General features: G+C 43.3%; 1 protein-coding gene across 2 annotated transcripts in view; it reads right to left on the bottom strand.

The window, feature by feature from the left end:
- NTAQ1 (N-terminal glutamine amidase 1) overlaps nucleotides 1-19455 on the bottom strand; it is a 98649-nt gene that overhangs the window by 12831 nt on the left and 66363 nt on the right. For both annotated transcript variants that reach the window (XM_069220707.1, XM_069220708.1), the window contains 2 exons: nucleotides 13533-13681; nucleotides 2310-2434 (listed from right to left, as the gene is read on the bottom strand). In XM_069220707.1, the coding sequence (XP_069076808.1) occupies nucleotides 2310-2434; nucleotides 13533-13681 (274 nt within the window). The remainder of the gene's footprint in view (nucleotides 1-2309; nucleotides 2435-13532; nucleotides 13682-19455) is intronic.

Raw genomic sequence — 19455 nt, 5'->3', positions numbered from 1 at the left:
TCTCATATTTTGTTAGCAAGAGTGGAGTTTGGTTCATTTAGGTTTTGAGAACAAAACGGCAAAGAAATAAAACAAGCTCAACCAGTTCATTACTCTAAGTGCAATTGAACAGTAGTATCAATTAAAAATCAAACACATCTGATAAAAACACCTACATTTCATAGGTAATAATTTGGTCCTCATCAAAATGCATGTAAATCCTTCAGTCTTATAACTTGACCCAAGATAGTGCTCTATCGTCAGTTGAAAGTTATCCCATAAGTACAAAACAGCAGTATTATGTAAAGGACTGACAAGAGGGCACCAAGGGAATGAAATACATAAACATGTCCAGCTTGTTTAAACTGACATGCGTATACATAAACTCTTTAGAAGCAGTGAAGTAATGCCTTCATTGGCCACTGGGACTGCAAAGAAGATTGCTCTGTCTAAATCACTTAGTGGATGCATCCAGAAGAAAAAGTTACTTACATTTAGTAAAAATATTTCTAGTCGACTCATAATCTTGCAGTGCAGATTCTGAACTACCCTTCCAGGCTTCAAACTGATCTGGAAAAGCTTCTCCTTAGCAATATCTCTACAGCGCCACTATGTGGCACTATGCAGCATTATCTACAACTTTGCCTCTGGGCTTGATGACACAGTAGTACGTCAGCCACCAAATGGCATGCTGATGCCAGCTCCTGATTCTTTGTTTACGTCCCCATCGAGACACAGAGGACACAACAGCAGTGGCAAAGACGATCCATAACATGTTTGCATACCTCAGGTATCTGTGAGAATATCCACCAGAAATATTGTTACACTAAGTGAGCATTTTTTTCTTCTGATGGCTATACCTCCCAGCTAAATGCTTTCTTGATCTCTCACTGATGTAATTCTACATGACATAAAAAGGCAACGAGGGGAAATGTCTCCTGTGAACGTTTCAGGGTTTAAGTCCATCTGCAGGTGCTGCAAGCAGATGTTGGTGGACAAATGACATTTGCATGTGGTGTCTGGGACCGGAACATCACTCCAGGACTTGCAATTCCTCAGCATCCATGCACCCGAAGGTAGGTCATCAGGAAGCAGGAGACCAATTGGTTTCCGGCATAGATTTATGCAATAGCTAGCTACCTCATCTCAAGCAAGTCTTCAGTTAGGGAACGACCTCTTAATAGATCTTCCCATAAAAAAAACAAGAAGTGACATTTCTTCTTTGAGAACAAAAGTCATGCTCCTGGGAATGTTTGGAGTCTTGGCAATGTTCCCTGATGCCAGACTCTTCCTTCTCTTCCCAGATAAGAGCCTAAACAGACTCTTCCTTCTCTTCCCAAATAAGAGCCTAACATTGAAAAATATTGGAATGAAGTTTCCAGGTCCAACAGCTCACCCCATGTAGGCTGAGGCTTTCTGACTGGCTATGATGGATCTGTTTATTGGCTCATATTCTTATTGCCTTGGTAACTCCGGTGACCCCAACACTGTCCCTTAGTGAGCCCCAGTCACAAGAAGAAGATAAAGTCTGTCAAGGTGCCATCTCCCATTCAGCCCGATGTACTTACCACCCATGCAGACGGTTTGTTTTTACCATCAGAATTGTGAAATGATGAAAAAGCAGATCATTGTGAGAACAGTGCACTGTATCCTCCTGGCATCTCTTATTACGTTATATGAATGTATTATTCACTTTTAACTATCATTCAATTGTTCACTAAGCAGTCTACAGGCTAAGTTCAGTAGAGGCTCTCAACTCTAAGATGCTCCTTGATATAAACCTTCATTCAAGTTCTGATAATACAAATTCATACATCTACTCCTCGCTTGATGTGAATAAGCATTAGTACATCTTTAATTTTTCTGCAGAATATTCAATCGTATCTGCTTTGTTATCAATTAAAATTAAATTAGATTTCAGTGTAAGGTTTTGGGGGAAAAATAAATTTCTAGGTAAGCACCTATTTTACAGCACTATCTTAAAATCTTTCATGTCTTGTAGTCAATTTACTGAGACAACTATGTAGTCAATTAGAGCTTGTAAAGAAGATTATGGTAAGCTCGTAAAATAAGTTTGTTCTGTTTTGTTTAATAAAGAATTGTCGCGTTTTTAGGTCATTACAGACACTATTTCGAATTCAGGACTTCTGTGTAATAGCAAAATGATTTCACTGTTGAGGGTTTTGTTTTGCTTCCTTTGAACTAGCATACCTGAAATCAATCATTGGTGAGTGAAAGGTCAGGACTGGAGGCAGTGTCCATGAGGTTCTGGAGTAAGGCGGCCATCGCCCTACATTCCTTCTATTGTGACTATCCTGATAGCAATTTACCTGGCGTTTCGATGCAAGGATACTGTGGTGGAGGTTTTGTCCATTTACCATTGGGCGATTTCATGTGCGATCGATCAGAAGCAAAGGTTTTCAGATACACATCCGCTGGAACCACTCTCATTTTTCTAAAGAATGGAGAAAATGAACATTTTTCATTTACAATCAGGTTTGAAATTCATGTAGGACATCACAACACAAGCAACTGCAAGGGTGAGTCCAGCGCCTAAATAACAAGGTAGAGGGGCTTATGAACAGCAAGCATTTAAAACATGCATTACCAAATCAAAGATATTTCATGTGTTATATTCTAAAAGTAAAAATTGTATTGAAAATTAAGTAGTTTTATACTTGTTTTGCTATTGTAAGCGTTTGTGTGCACAACAACTGCTGAAATTTGCAAGTTATAGTTAGCTCCACAATTACACAATTTATACAGCTATTTAAAAAAACAAAATTCGCAAAATCAAATGCAGTCAATATCACTGCTCGGGTTTCTAGACGAGGGTTTGGGTCTGGAAAACCAAAATAGATGACAAAAAAAAAGTCCCTCATCCAATCAAAATTGTTTTTGTTAATTACGTGTGTAGATAGCCTCCAAACCTAGGTTCACGCACCATCTGTGGACTAATGCTCCAGCTTTCGCTAACCCTTTAAACAATTCAGACCCATCAAAGAACAAAAAAGGCACAACTACAGTGCAAATACTCCACGCATTATGATGAAACCTGGCTGCTATCAAAAGTGGTGCAGATTTGTGACAGCAGATGGCAGCTCCAAAATACTAAATGAAAGTACTGACAAATATATATATGTGTATATGTTTGTGTGTGTTTGTGCATGTGGGTGTATAATTAGGACACGATCATACAGTGAGAGAAAAGACAGAGCCTTTAGACTATAGTATCATATATTTGTTGCTTCAAGTAAGAGATTGTCCAAACTATTTGTTATGCCTTACTTGTCATCAATTTCTATTTATCCGTGTCTCTTTATAATGATCTATAAAGTTGGCACGGTGTGAGATCTGGAGATTCACTCTCTGATTTAGAGTAGGACAGTAGTGGTAGCTCCTCTGATTTCTGATGCCACTGCTAAATCTGGGGCACAATCTACCGGTGTAATTTCCTCCAGCACAGGAAGAGTACAGTAGAGTAAATTCCACCAAAAAAGAGGGTTTTACCATTACCACGCAGCTCTAAATCAGGGTATATAAGAAGTGCTGGTGCATGCATTCTTTAGGGCACTTTAAATGAGTCAAATGGGCCCTATTAGCCTATATTTATCTATATTATCAGTATATAATATATGTGGTATAATATTATATATTATATGGCACAGCTCACAGGAGCACTTGGCGCGGGGTTTGTCCAAGGCCACACTATGGCGGTCATTCTGACCCTGGCGGTCAAAGACCGCCAGGGCGGAGGACCGCGGGAGCACCGCCGACAGGCCGGCGGTGCTCCAATGGGGATTCCGACCGCGGCGGTAAAGCCGCGGTCGGACTGGCACCACTGGCGGGCTCCCGCCAGTGTACCGCCGCCCCATTGAATCCTCCAAGGCGGCGCAGCTTGCTGCGCCGCCGAGGGGATTCCGACCCCCCCTACCGCCATCCAGCGCCGGGATCCGGATGGCGGTAGGGGGGGTCGCGGGGCCCCTGGGGGCCCCTGCAGTGCCCATGCCACTGGCATGGGCATTGCAGGGGCCCCCGTAAGAGGGCCCCTACATGTATTTCACTGTCTGCTGCGCAGACAGTGAAATACGCGACGGGTGCAACTGCACCCGTCGCACAGCTTCCACTCCGCCGGCTCGATTCCGAGCCGGCTTCATCGTGGAAGCCTCTTTCCCGCTGGGCTGGCGGGCGGCCTGAAGGCGACCGCCCGCCAGCCCAGCGGGAAAGTCAGAATTACCGCCGCGGTCTTTCGACCGCGGAACGGTAACCTGACGGCGGGACTTTGGCGGGCGGCCTCCGCCGCCCGCCAAGGTCAGAATGAGGGCCTATGTGTCCAGTGCTTGCAGTTGGTGTGGCAGGAGCACTGGTCAGTTTCGCAGACCACTCACAGTGGGTTTTGAGAGATGGGTATAAGCAAACTCTAGCTAGTTGTTAAATGCTATCATTACAAAAACCAAGAAAATAATTGATAATTTTTAATGTATGGAAATCAAGGTGATCTACTAGAAGCAGTTATTGATCAATGTTATAAAAACAAGTAAAAACTGCAAAACAATTTCACTTTAAAGGGTATTAGGGCCATGATTAAACATAAAAACACTGAAATACCACAGTATGGAAAAGCGCCACAATGAACTGACACTACCTCTCACATGACACCACTCACAACATCAAGAATTGCATCAATAGTATTACCAATAGCATCACTGATGGAAAACACCACCCAGCCTTTTCACTACAGCTTGCTGCATTGGAAGTACAGTCTTTATTTTGTATATAATGTCTGTGAGGACACCTAGCTTCTTAAAGAAGTACTGCAGCTTACAAACAGCATGTAATGCCTGTCATGATGGCTAGTACCACTAGGCGTACAGCAGCTTTTCTTTCATTTAATCTAGGCAATGACGACAGATACAATTATGAGATGAGTGGTTTTACCACACCTCAATTTACCAGATGTGGTAACACTGGACCTGATTTTACAGATGAGGAAAACCACCTGAAATTCCCCCTCCATGACCATCATCGAAGATACATGGGGATTATGTAATGCTCCTCCTTGCAAGAAAAATCTTTACTTTTTTCCCCTCTCTCCCATTGACTTCCTCACTGCTGCGCATAGGAGCCACCGCACGCATTACCTACCTGCTCAGGGCGAGTGGTAAATGTGTCTGTTAAAGCCCATGGAATGGGGAATGCCATGCAGAATAGCGTCAGGTAAGTCTGGGTCTGCCCTGTTACTCCCTGCTCTGTGGGAGTTTACCTTGTAATACGATTAAATATGTGCGGAGATACTGATCAGAAATGTTACTTCCAGCCACCCAGAATCTCTGCACATACCTACTCCTAGCTTATATCAGGGCCAACGTGTATTTACAAACACAGAACAAGTGTCAGTTTGGTTGAATTTCAGCATTCATAAACAATCACTGAAATGTCAGGAGTATGTGCCTTGCTTGGAGGACTCTTGCAGCAGTTGGTGAACACCCTCAAGCTTTGGAGGTATTCACACAGCCCTTGAAGGTAGTGTCATATTGTTTAACTGCAAGTAAATTTCCTGCTGACGCAGGCAGCAATAGGTATATTTCCAGGACGGAAAAGAGCACCCAATATTCACAGAACATTTGCGTCATATTCACGAATGCAACCCTATCTAGGTGGAAACTGTTACACAGTGGTGTCCCAAGGAAATCTTCCACTGATTACAGAGTCAAGAACGTGATCTAAACATTGGAGCAAACCTACAGAAGGCAATGCCAGACTTTTCCAACTGGCCCATTGTAGATCATGTCACATAATGTCTACAAGACATCTAGCTGTTGCTAGTGGTACTGCAGGAGTATGTCTGAGAGCATATGTAGTATCTGTGAGCAGAGAGTGGTACTTGCTTTCCACTACAAGCAATCTACATAAGTTGCAGACTGTGAACTGTACCCTTTCTGCTGTGGACCCGGGGTCATTTAGATGTCTGTATTGCTGCAAAAAAACAGACAAAAACTACTTTTACGCGCACATTTCCACTACAGCCAACATAAACTGAGTGTAATTGGTGCTCATTCACATTTTGAACATGCTGTTTACGTCAGCACCCAGCCAGTGGTTTACTCTGTCCTGGTTCATAAACATTTTCTCCATCCGTGAATCAGGATTCTCAATTTGCGAACCTGTATGCACATTTTTTACACTTTGGCTCTCGAGTAAATGGAATAAAATTAAAATTAGCTGACTGGATAGAAGGGAGAATTACCCTCTGAGTGTGTTTCATTAAAAAAGAGAAAAAACAACTGAGAGCCCCTTTCCCAGAAGGTCAATCAAAATGTTATGGCCGACAACATAGAAAGCAGCTGCGAGGTTCATTAGGAGGAGTGCAGGGGTGGCTCCTATATCCTGGGTTGTTCTCAGATCATCTGAGATAGCAACAAGGGCTGCTATGGACGCAGCCTTTATACCTTATTGTAATTAGGCCATCAGCCATGCCTTGTGTCCTTTCGCCTTCTGCGTCATCACGCACCAGTCCTGCTGCCACAATGCATCTCACACTGGGAATAAGGTGTGGCCTTCCGCCGCACTCTGTGCCCGGTCATCCTTGTTCCCCTAGTTCTCCGTGAACAAGACCTTCAGGCATGACCAGCCAGACGTCGTCGAGAGTTTGAGCCATGCCCTGTCCACAGCCTTCTTACATTACATTACACCTAATTTATGAAGTGCATGGCTACCTGTAACCGGGCTTCCCAGCACTAGTGGAAAACAGTGAGACAACAGGCACAGCACATTGAGGAAAGAGGTCGTTTTTAACTGTTTCCTGAAGTACAGACAATTCTTTTCGACTCTCAGCTGGGGCGGAAGGGAATTCCACAGCCTAGGAGCTAAATATAAAAATGAAAGTCCACCACACCTGGATCTCTTTATTCTGGGTATAACTAAGAGATCTTGTCAGTGTCCCTTCTTGGAAGCTTTGGAGTGGGATCGGGGAGGGGGCGTAAATCTGTTGAGTATCAAATATTAATTTATTATATTGTTGGGGGATTTCAATAGGTGCATGCCATTTAACTTCTGCAAGAAAGTTTGGAACAGTGTAGAAAAAATAAGTATTTGATGCGTACATGTACTTCTACCTCAACTAATAAAAAGAACTTTTAAAAAACTAAGAGCTCCTGTATGCCAGATCTTAGGGCCCTATTCAGTAGACAGGATTTAATCAGTCAGTGCGGAATTTTGGGGCTCACTTTATATTTCACACAATAAACTACGCAAAGTGCCTTAAACTGAATTCTGCTACTTATGAGCAGCCAATGCAGAGTTCTAAGAGCTTCCTTCTCGGACTGTGATGTTGGAATCCCTAAAAGAATTTGGGCTGCAGCATTCTGGATAACGTGAAGTTTCCTAATCACAACCTTAAGGCTGCCTAAGTAAAGTGAGTTACCATAATCCAAGCGACATAAAATTAGCCCCTAGATCAGAATTTTTCTGGAATCCACCGGAAGCCACTTCAGTGCTCTCAGAAGACCCAGCAGGTGCCAGTAATCCTGTTGGCCTGCAAAGCCACTGACAGCTGTTTATTCAAGGTGAAAACCAGGCTATTTGCCTCTTCTCTGGGTGATGGACGGTCCGTGAATCCAGTGGGCAAGCTGATCTTTTGCCAGAGGAATAGGTTGTTACCTACCACCAACACCTCACTTTTCTCTCCATTTACTTTTTAGGCAACTGCCCACCACCTATTCTGCCACCTTCTTCAAACAGCTATTGAGTTTTATTGTTGTGGCAAAGGTGTCATGGGACAGCATAACTATCAGCTGTGTATCGTCCGCATAGGAAACCAATGAAAGCCCAAAGGCACCAGTGATGTCTGATAACGGGCAAACTTAAATGTTAAAGAGTGTAGGCCTCAATGATAAGACCTGTGGGACTCTGCATCTCAGATGTTGAGTAGTGGAGTAACATGACTCCTCACTGACTTTCTATGCAGGACAATTTGGTTGTGAAATATGTATAACTCCAAGTCCAGAAATATGCTTCTGTCCCATTAATGACTAAAGGTACAATTTAGTTTACCCATTTGAATGTTGGAAAATATTCATGGGTGAGGCTGCCATTACATACAAGTCTCCAAATATTAGACTTAATAGCAGGACCTAATTAGAGCAGGTGGTTGCAGGTGAAGCCACATACACTAATTTTTGGGGTCCCGCACTAGTTTTTCATCAGACTTTGTTCCAGAACAAGAGAATAAGAACAAGAAAAACACAAAAGGAGAAAAGAAGAAAGAGAAAGATGGAAAAATTATGACAAAGGGAGAAAGCAAAAAAAAGAAAAAGAACATGCACGAGTGAGATAAAGGGGCAGGGAGTGCCTGGTGGTGGATAAAAGTCGCACAGAGTAGAATCACATCTACGCAGTCTTGTTATTCAGCTCTCCCGATATTTGGAATTACCGGGCACAGGCTCCTGAGCAAACCTTTGGGCCACTGCCTTTATTATTTTACGAATTAAGGACTATTTTGTGAGTTACCACACGTTAAGTTGGGGTACGTAACTGGTAAGTCACAGGTTTAATTCCCCAAATACCATTCCTTCTTCTGCAGTAAATTGTGTGCCATTGAGTTGGTAATATTACTGTATGCAAATGCACTGCCACACACCTGTGCCACACTAAAGAAATCCTATGGTTATTGTTAGCATGCCACATTGAGCAGTCCCCATATATGGAAGCATATTGCACCACATTCAGGTCGGAATGCACCAGGCTGTTGGCTTGAAGGGAGTATAATGGGTAGAGGTGCCAGTCCCAATGGCAAAGGCCTAGCTAACTACAGACACAAAGGTATTTATTTTTTAAGGAGATTTGCCCAATTCCAAGTCCCTGAAGAGATGGACAGAATAAAAGGCAATGGAGAGGTCAAGTAATTGGTGTGCCGGTGTGGAAGTCAGTGCTGCTTTCGTGCCACAGCCGTACCAGAATCTGTTTTGGTATTCTAAGAGAAGGTTACTTTATTCAATAAATGTAGCTATATGTCTTGATGCTGACATTTCAATCGTTTTGCCTATAAACAGTTTGCTATTGTCTGGAAGTTAGAAGGAACCATTATTTGAAGGTCTCTTTGTTTTAGGAAGTTCTTTTGAAAACAGACCTTTATCTAAGGAGTTGTTGATAGTTCTGGCTAGCTTAGCTGCAGAGCTATTAATGAGGGTATTCGTGCATGTATGAGCAGGACATGGGTCTACAGTGATCGTGCTGGCCTACAAGCTTTTGCAGCCTTGAGTCCTGTGTGGTCAGGAGGTTAAAGTTGTGTAACTGGTGGTTGTTTTCACAATTTGTTTTATAGTAAACTGTGCAGCACTGCTTGAAGTGTGATTGAGCAATGGAGAGGGAAGCAGGGGGTTTAAAATCATATGGAGGGTTGAAGTAGTGCGGTGGTGTCAGTTATACAAGGGAAAGTCCAGAGGCGTTTCACTGTGCTGCCAAGGCATCAGGATGTCCAAAGGTAATGCCACTGCCACTTCAGGTACTGTGGTTAGAGGACCCTTTTACCTGTGAACTCTTCCAGTGGGTCTGTAATTGTGATCTACAGAACCATCATCAGCTCTCCCTGTTCAGATCTCCTGTCTCATGTTTAGGTCTTTTGACCATGGTCTACTCTTCAGGCAACAGGTCCTCTCTCTACAGGACATGGGGCAGGTTCCTCTGAAGCAAGGCAGGCATCATGTATATTGGCTCCAGGCAGCTTTCCCTGCTGCCTGCTCCTAGTTCTAATACATATTCCGTCAGAACAGCTGTGCACTGTGCACTACCTAGCTCCACGTAGTCGCTGTCTTCACTTACTAAGATTTCAATGAGAGTCGAAGGCACAATGGGTGCAGATAGGAACTGGGTAAGACTATTGGCAATAAATGCATGAAAGGAAAGAAATGAAAACTGTGATTTTGAATAACAGTGAGAGGGTTAAATAAAACACTCAACTGCTTCTGGATAATGAATTATTTCATGGTAACCCATGGCACAACTCCATGCGGTAGTCTAAACAAGTTAAGATACTTGTATGGTGCTGTGGTGCACTATCACATCATTATATAACTAGCTACACTATATGAAAAAAATTATCCACTTTTTTAAAAATTCATATTACAGCATCCAATTGATCTTATGAATTTTTTTACTCCTCTGGAAAACATGGTTTTTGATCCGGTAAGACTTTGCATGTTGGAATTTTTGGACCCAGTATACAATGTCAAAAAACCCCCAAAAATACACGTTCCAGAAAGAACCACTGGGGTCAATGAAAAGCCAAGTACAATGGACAACTATGTAAAAAGGTTAAAAATAAGTTTCACTTTGTGATTTTCAGCCTAATCTTTTGAACCAATCAAATATTTAGCAGTGAAGTGGTGAAAGTGAAAAGATTCCATGTCATGTGCAGATGTCAGAATTCAAGTGATAATTGTCAAACATTCAAACTCCTCTAAATCACTCAAGCTTGCTGAAAATGGCCTCCTATCACAGTGACAGCTCCGAGGGGCTGTAAGGCCAATGCCATAGCATCACTTGCAACCCTTTGTCACGCATTGTAGTAGCAGCAACTGAACGTGTCTGAACTGAGAAGATGAAAAGAAAACCTCATTGCTGGCACGTGCTCCCATGCAAAGCCAAAGCTTTAGTGTGTTTTCATGAGCCCCAGCCTTTCAGCTGAAATATTGTTTGTACTTGAGCCCGAGTGTCCTACAGAAGCTGGTAGCACAGCCTCAGACAGCTCTCCACTGTGGTACCTGCCTCCACAGAGCACTGTCATCAGGTCAATGTGTCCTAACGCTGATCCACGTTGTGGCTTCAGCAGCAGCGAAAACACCAGGCCCCTAAGGAGCCAGTGCTACTTCTCCCACCCACAATGCACCATCGGCTTAAAGTCCCAACGCTGTTCCCGCACCAGCTCACATCCTCTGTTGAATTGCTTCATCCTTAGCCTGCTGTACCTGCTTCCCCCTTCTACATGCTTTGCCTGCTTTTTCCCCCCTCTACCTAATAAACACTTGCTCCCAGCTTATACCCACAGCCTCTGAACCATCCTCAATCCCTCACCATTCCCCAAAGCCTCAGCCCTGAGCTCCCGCCTTTTGCCAACTCACATCCTCAGTCCACTCTCCCCTCTTGCACTGGCCACGTAGTTACAGGTGGAACTGATGAGGTATCTAGTTCTACGGAAAGAATAGGTATTTAGCAGGTGCCTTTGTAGGAATGTGCATATTCATGACAGTTGTGTAATTTGTAGGTCTTCCCAGTGACAGCGTGTGCACTGCTTGCACATGCACTCTGGCTTGCTAGATATACTGTATACAACAAGGGGCTTTGCCAATGTTTGCTATGTGGGCAGCATAAGAGGTGTGCTTATGTAAGTGTTCGGTGATTGTGCACAGTGAGATTGAATGCAGCTTGAGTGGTGCAAGTGTAGGGTAAAAGGTGTGCTGATGTGAGTTCAGGGCAAGCTACATGAGTTCAAGGTGCGAGAAGGGCCCATGTGACTGCCGGGTGACAGAAGTGCATACAGAGTGAGAGAAATGAGTGCCTGGTGGGTGGTGTGAGCAGTGTAAATGCACAATGAGTGGTGTGCCTGTGTGCGTGACCAGTGTGCCTGTGTGAGTGCAGGGTGAACGGCGAGTGAAGTCAGTGCAGGTTGAGGGGTGCGTCCCTGTGAGTTCTGGCAGACTACTGTGCCTGTGTGCAAGCCGCGTAAGCTACATGAGTGATGGATGAATGGAGTGTGTGTGTGAGTGCAGGGCGAACAGTATGCCTATGAGTGTGCAGCATGAGAGAAGGGAATGATGATGAATGGCGTGAGTGCAGGGTGAATGCTGTGCCCGTGTGAGTGACCATAGAGCCTATGTAAGTGTAGGATGGGTGATGTGCCCTTGTGAAAGTAGGGTGAGAGGAGTGAGTGCAGGGTGAGTGATGTGAGTGCAGAATGGGTGTAGTGACCATTTGAGTTTGTGTGCGGGTGAAAGTGCAGAGGCTGAAGAATGAGTGCAAGGTGACTGATATGCTTTTTTTTAGACGAGTGAAGGGTGAGTGGTGAGACTGAGGGGTGAGCAGTAAGACTGACAGGTTGAGTGGGTGTTACCTGAGTGCAAGGTGAGTGGTGTGCTAGGGTGAATGCAGGATAAGATATGTGTGCAAGGTGAACAGCGTGAGCACAAGGTGAGCGGTGTAAGCACAGTGCGATTGCAGTGAGTGCAGGGTGAGACTGCGGGGTCATAGTGATAGGTGAGTGATTGTTATCTGAGTGCAGGGTGAGTGGTGAGACTCCACATCTTCTTTGGGTGAGTATCTGCACTTATTGTTTCCCATTTAAAACACTGATCACAATAGGCACAATAAGAGCCTGGATACCCTATCAGGTGATTAGCTGCGCTTTATAAATCCTGATTGATTGAACAGTTCAGCTGCTGAAATTAGAAATAGGGCAAGTGAGTGTGCAGACGTCATTAGTCTATTGGCGCAAGGCTAGATGGATGTGCGGTTCGTGTGATGCCATCTCTCTGCTCCAGTGGTGCAAACACTTTGAAAGGATCAGTGCTCAGTCACCACTAGCTGGATGGACATTCACTGAGTGAAAAACTACCACAATGGAAGATGCAACAGCGCCGCAACACTGAGCTACAGCTCGGGACACAGAGGAATGAGCACGCGCTGGCACTGATAATGATTTCAATTATCAGACTCACGGAGGCGCAGCAGTTCCTGTAGTTAGTGTTAGTGGCCAGTCCAACTTCCGGAGCCCTGTTTCAGATCAGGAAATGGAAAGAAACATAAAGGGCCTGATTACAACTTTGGAGGAGGTGTTAATCCGTCCCAAAAGTGACAGTAAAGTGACGGATATACCACCAGCCGTATTACGAGTTCCATAGGATATAATGGACTCGTAATACGGCTGGTGGTATATCCGTCACTTTACCGTCACTTTTGGGACGGATTAACACCTCCTCCAAAGTTGTGATCAGGCCCAAAGTGTTATTGCGAGTAATGGTGTCAGAGTAGAATCAGTATCAGAATTCTTGAGCTCCTTAAAGCAATGCTGGCTAATCCAATAACAGACAAGCCGTCCTTCTGTAATGCTTCTAGCTAACGCAATGACTGGTGAGTAATCCTCACACGCTCGGGTGCAGATCTGGAAATGGATGGATGAGTAAAGAGCTAAGGCAGATAAGAGTGCCAAAGACAGACACTCTCAGAACTGTATTTGTGTTTACACCTTCTAGCGCAGTCGTAAAATCCATATATTCTCTCATTTATTTTCATAACCCTGGGATCTGAGATCTACCTAACCCAAGATCATCTTTCTTCCCTTCCTAGCCTGATTTACAGCCACTGATGAGTGACATCATTGCTCTTGTTGCAAACACTTCATATAGCCTAGCCTACCTAGGCACCTTAGGGCATTGTCGCACTCTATAAATTTATCATTCATTCATTCATTCATTCATAGCGAAGCACAGTACATGAGCTGTGATGTGCATCTCTGTAACGACAAATTAAGCAGTCATATGAAACATGCTTTGACTACTCACCTCCTAAACTGCGGCTGAAGATCAGCATCAGATTTAAAGGCCTCCTCTACGTAGGTGGTAAAGTCGCATGGAAATGGCAGCAGTGAATCAAGATCATAGACAGAGTTCCGCTCACCGCTTGAAACATGAAGCAAGATTACATGATAATCCTAGGGATAAAGGGGGTAACAGTTAACAAAAATAGGACCAGTAGTAAAGTAAATGAGGAGGCAAAAAACAAAGCAGGACAGATGTCAAAGCCTTCATTGACTGTGAAAGAAACGTAGACTGCAAGCAAACCAAACTGGTTCCAAAACTCTAAACCGCCTTGGCCTATCATAAACTCTTGAAGAATAACTCGAACAGTTTGTGGCATAATCAACACAACAAACACTGAAAGAGCCCAGAGGTGGCAACTGAATCAAAGAAATGTGCAGAAAAGTCCATCAGCAGTGGATTCCTTGGATCCAAAGTCAATGAGTGCAGAGCTTGATCACTTGTTTGAAATAATCATGGCTTTAAATTTGTTGCAGGGCGACATCCGGCCCGAGCTGGCAAAAATATGATTTTTTGTTTGTTTGCACATTTCATAAAGGGCATACAGCTTTCAGGGACTTGTGGCAGCGTGAATCATGAAGAGATGATTCTGCACCAAGGAGAGGTTACTGGGTAGATGCTTGAGATCATTTTCCATGACGTCTCGTGGTGGTCCCCTGCCACGCTGTGGGATAAGGAGCACAGTCAGCACAGATACCACATGGCACAGAAAAAAGCATCACTGGCAAAGCAGGAAAGTCTCATCTTTGGGGCTTATTAGTTTTGCCAATGCCTTTTGGCGGTGCTCTACATCATTGGCAAGAATTTTTATTGCCAATGCTGTGCAGCATGTCCAGAAGAAAAAAAAAAGGAATGATGACGGTCGCATCATTTTGTCGGTGTGCTCATTTTTTAGCAGTAGGAGGCTACAAAATCAGCCACTCAGAGGATTGTAAAGAAGCTATGCTTCACGGGAGGGACCACACAAAAAGGGAAACTTAAGACATCAAATAAGAAGCAAGCAAATGAGAAGGACAATAAAACCAACCACTAGTAAGCAATGGGAGGACTGTAGGCACTCTATACGTTAACAATAGGTTTCCTGCAACCAGACTGCTTGAGCTCTCTATCAATCAATCCAGCCACAACAGACTGCACCATTGCTGGGCTGGAAGCTAGAGAATAATGCCATCCCCGGACCTGTAGGCCCAGTTATGACAGTGGCAAAATTGAAAGGACATAAATTAGCAAATTTTGTAATTTATTATTATCTGATGGTTTTAGAAAATAATGTGTGCAAAGCCTTCAATCAGCAAAGTACACACAACCCCTCTTGCGTGCCCAGAATCTGAGTTGCAAAATTCCGTATGTGAGGAGGTCATAGTATCCCTTAACTGTGATCTATTTGCTTACACTCATTCATACACTCATACTATGTGAAACCACAAGCATATAGTGAGAAGAATGTTCTTCTCGCTGTCTTTTTTTCTATATTTATGTTGTTTTGACAACAAAATAGCCAAATATTGCACATCCTAGAGACAGCTGACATGTTTCGCTCTATTGCAATTTTGCTTTCAGCTTTATGGAGGATTCTACAATCTCAAATACTGAGCATGAAGAAGTAGCACAAGCTGTGGAGCCCAGATGTCCCCAGATCTCTGCATCACTTAGGGCTGACTAACGTGTATTTGAACACTATACCCAGAGTCCATATGCTCTTTAACAACAGATATTTATATATGGTTTGCTGTTCTACTGTTGAGGCCGGTCATTAGCCTTTAGTGCATCCCCAAGAGACAGAGTTTGGTGTTGTAGTTCCGACCACTGATCTCTACTATAAACCACTCAGTTTTGGTCCTTATTTGCTAAGGGAAGTAATGGGAGCCCTATCACGCTTTGGATGGCCTGTATTCCAGAAGAGCGGGTTGCTTATGTAGAAAGTGCATGTGGTAAATGGCAACATGTACGTAAACCGCAGAGGAGAGCATCTCCAAGTGAGCCAAGGCTCTATGAGGTTGACTTAAGAGTTGGGTATCAGCATAAATCCTAAGATTTATGAATGAACTGCTGCGTGCGCAGGAGAATCCGCATTTTCTCCATCAGTGGAATATTTTGAAAAATAAATCTTCCCATTGGATTACCTTTAGGATTTTGCATTTTCTTCAGGAATGAGAAGAATTTTATGTCACTAACAATCTCTAAAAAAAGACCGCTGCAAGAATTCTTTAACATGGGCAAAAATCCTAAATGAAATATTCAGTTACTTACTCATAAAAAGGAGCCCAATTCTTCCCATAAATATTGTAGGCTGGCAGAGTTAGGGGATGCCAGTGTTAACGGTTTATGAAAAATACAACTGAACCATTTGGCAGGTGAAGTGTAATTCGGGCGCAAATTGCGAACAGTATTGCAAATGTGCCAGTAATGTAAGTCATCGGGCACCCTTAGAAGGGGCCTCAAGTGGGGGGGGCGGGGGCGCCAGGCTCTGGCCAAATGAAGGATTATGCAGATAATATTACTTTGTTTTAAGCAGAAAAATGTTTATTGCATTTGTGAAATGGCAACAGAACTTAACTGTTATGTTTAAGTAAGTCTAGAGTTATTTACACATTGCCAACTCAATAGAAGAGTTATGAAAAAATTTGGGGAGGGCCCGATGATTTATTTTTTCCCGGGTTCGGGAGGAGACAGCATTATCAAGTTTGAAAACCACTGATCTAGAAAGAAAAGTGTAGACGGGTAATACAGCGGGGAAAGTTTAAAAGGGAAATTAATGATAGGTGAATACAGTAGAACAAAAGACAAGCTACTTCCAACTCTCTGGGTCGCATAGATCAGTCACTGAATACAAGGCAGAGGAACAATTAAAGTATAGGTAGGGGTAGTGCTGCGTTCCATGCGCCTTAACCAGAAGGGCACATGCTTGGACAGTGAAACACTGACCCCTAGTGGTAGGCTCGCGTAAATCTATTTATACAAATGGATGGCGTAGCCTTCTCGACTCTTCACTACACTAGGAACGTGAAGTACGAATATTTGACAATATGAACATCTTTCAGGGTCACCCAGTTATGATCATTTTGAACCAGTATTGTCGAAGAAAGAACCAGAATTCCTTCCTTTCATTCACAACAAGAGATGCACTGCATCGAAAGTTTGCCTTCGATACGTCCTTGAGGAATTCGAATAAAATGTCATCCTAAATGAACTGTTTCTTCGGATGACTTCACATTTTCTTGTTAACATAACACACCAAGGCCCACAGAGGCAAGGACTTTCACTGACAGCACCGAGCTAAGAGACTGCATCCACTAAGAACAGATGAGAACAGATTTAACAATTTAACTTGCATTAGATTTTTACATGACCCCATGCAGCGCCATGATTCATGTTACTGAAGCTGCTTTAATTACTATGGGTATAGCTCTGGAATATCCTTTATCAAATCTGTGCATGTAGAAAATTATGCTCTGCTTTAATGAAATCATCTGAACTACCATACCTTATAATGATTTGCAAAAGGAAAGCTCAAAACATACATGGTGTTCTTCAGACGTGAAGCAATCTCGCAGAACTACAACTGCTAATCAGCGATTGTGCTATTATGCCTTTGAGGGAACAAAATCACACCCCAAAATTTGGATACCCCAAAATTTACCTCATCCGTTTCTCCTTCAGTTTACTGGGTAGGAGACAGTGTTAGACCTTAATTCAATGAGGCAATGAGCCCCAGTGTTAAGGTACCTCCACAAACAATCAACTAACAGAGTAAACAGTTAATTAAGTAATGGGGTCCACTCGATTATGTTCTAGATCATGGGTACTCACAAACTTTTTCTCGGGGGCCAAAATTGCAGTATGGTTTGCGGCCGAGGGCCGCACTGAAGTGACAGCGGGGGGCGGGGCTTAGAGGGGGCGGGGCTTAGAGGGGGAACAACCACCCCACCCCCTTTTTCAAAACAATGCTAAACAATGCTGTATTTTGAATCCAGGTATAACTACAAACCTACAAAGGGGACATTTTGAAAAACATTTTTATTATCAGACAATAGTAATCTTAAGAGGCATGGCATGGTAATTCTTGTGAACAGGATATTCAGCACAGGCCCAATGCAGCACAGTTTTCTCTGAGTCTGGAAAATAGGTATGTCAAAGGAAGACATACTACGAACTTATTTTGCACTTCATGTCTCTTATTAGTGTTCTGTAATCTGGTATTATGTCTGAAACGGCAAGCCTTAAGAGCTGATCCAGATGTAAGTCTGTTAGCTTATTTCTGAATTTACTCTTCAAAAGTCCCATTGTGGAAAACGAACTTTCGCAAACATATGTTGACCCGAACATACAAATTATTTTCTGGGCCACTGTAAAAAGAACAGGAAATTTGTCAGAAGGCACAGTGTTCCAGAATTCTTCTGGTGCCTGCCCCAAAAAAGATGCTTCAAGAGCTGAGTTATGCTGCATGTCTATCAGCTCCATTTGTGCTTGCGGTCTTTTCACGCCAATAAGTTCAACAGCATCAAGATTTCGTGCACTCACCATCCAGGGGTTTTCAACCAGCCTGAATAGGGGGGTCAGGGTTCTGAATTGAGAAAATCGCCTTTTGATCTCCCCAGAAATTTCCTCAAGACATGCACCAAGATTTAGCGTTGGCAGCATTTCTTGTGCATTTGGAAACCTCTGAGTCACAGCCAACAGTTTTGGAAAGTGGGTGAAGTCAGCAACATCCAGTTGTTCTTTGAATAGCACAAGCTTACTTTCAAATGAGTAAATACCATTCATCATGGACCACACAAGCTGTTGTTTGCCTTGCAGCATCAAATTAAGAGCATTGAAGTGTGCAAATAGATCTGAAAGAAAATGGAGCATTAAAAGCCATTTCACATCCTTTAGTTCTGGGAATGTTTGACCTCTGCTGTTTGTAAAGTGTTCAATTTCAGGAAGCAAAGCAATGAACCGCTCCAGAACTTTCCCTTTGCTTAGCCATCGCACTTCAGTGTGCATCAAGAGGTCTGTATATTCAGCTTCAGAATCCTGCAGCATAGCCTTAAAAAGTCTATGGTTAAGGGCTTTGGCACGAATAAAATTAACAATTTTCACTGCAAGTTTTAGGACGTTATTCAGTTCTCCATGCTTTAATTTTGCACACAGAACTTCCTGATGAATAATGCAGTGGTAGTCTATTACAGGCTGTCCAGTGAGCTTCTTTTTAAGCAAAGATACAAAGCCTCTGTCATGGCCTACCATAGCAGGCGCGCCATCTGTTGTGATGCTAACAAGACTGTCCAGTGGTATGTGATGTGTTTCGAAGTAGTTGCAGATACTGTCCAGAATATCTTCTCCTCTTGTGTGCCCGTGCAGTGGTAGAAGGCACAGGAGCTCTTCTTTGGGATGAAGTGATTGGTCCAAATACCTCACCCAAACTAATAACTGGGCCACATCGCCTATATCTGTGGACTCATCCATGGCAATGCTGAAGAACGGTGACTCTCTGACAGCTTTGATCACCTGCTCCTGGATATTTTCACCCATTGCCTCTATTCTGCGTGCACAAGTGGAATCCGATAGCTGTAAGGCACCAATTTCTTTTAAAATGCTGGATTTGTTGCTATAGTTCTCAAACAAAGTTTCAGCTGCTGAAAGGAAACATTTCTTCACCAGCTCTGCCTCCGTGAATGGCTTCTTATGTTTGGCAAGCAGGTAGCATATTTTGAATGATGCTTCTGTAACAGCCTCAGATTCCTTCATTTGGCAAAGGAAGAGCTTCTGCTGGGAAAGAAGTGTTTGCTTTAACAATGCCACTTTTGCTGAACGCAGTTGTGAGTGCAATGGGAAGTTCTCACTATAACTTGCGTGTCGAGTTTTGTAGTGCCGTTCCAGGTTATATCTCTTAAGAACATTTACT

This window comes from Pleurodeles waltl, chromosome 2_2 (assembly GCF_031143425.1).
Source record: "Pleurodeles waltl isolate 20211129_DDA chromosome 2_2, aPleWal1.hap1.20221129, whole genome shotgun sequence".
Classification (NCBI taxonomy): Eukaryota; Metazoa; Chordata; class Amphibia; order Caudata; family Salamandridae; genus Pleurodeles; species Pleurodeles waltl.
The sequence above is the reverse complement of the archived record's forward strand: the minus strand, read 5'-3'. Positions and strand labels throughout refer to the sequence as shown.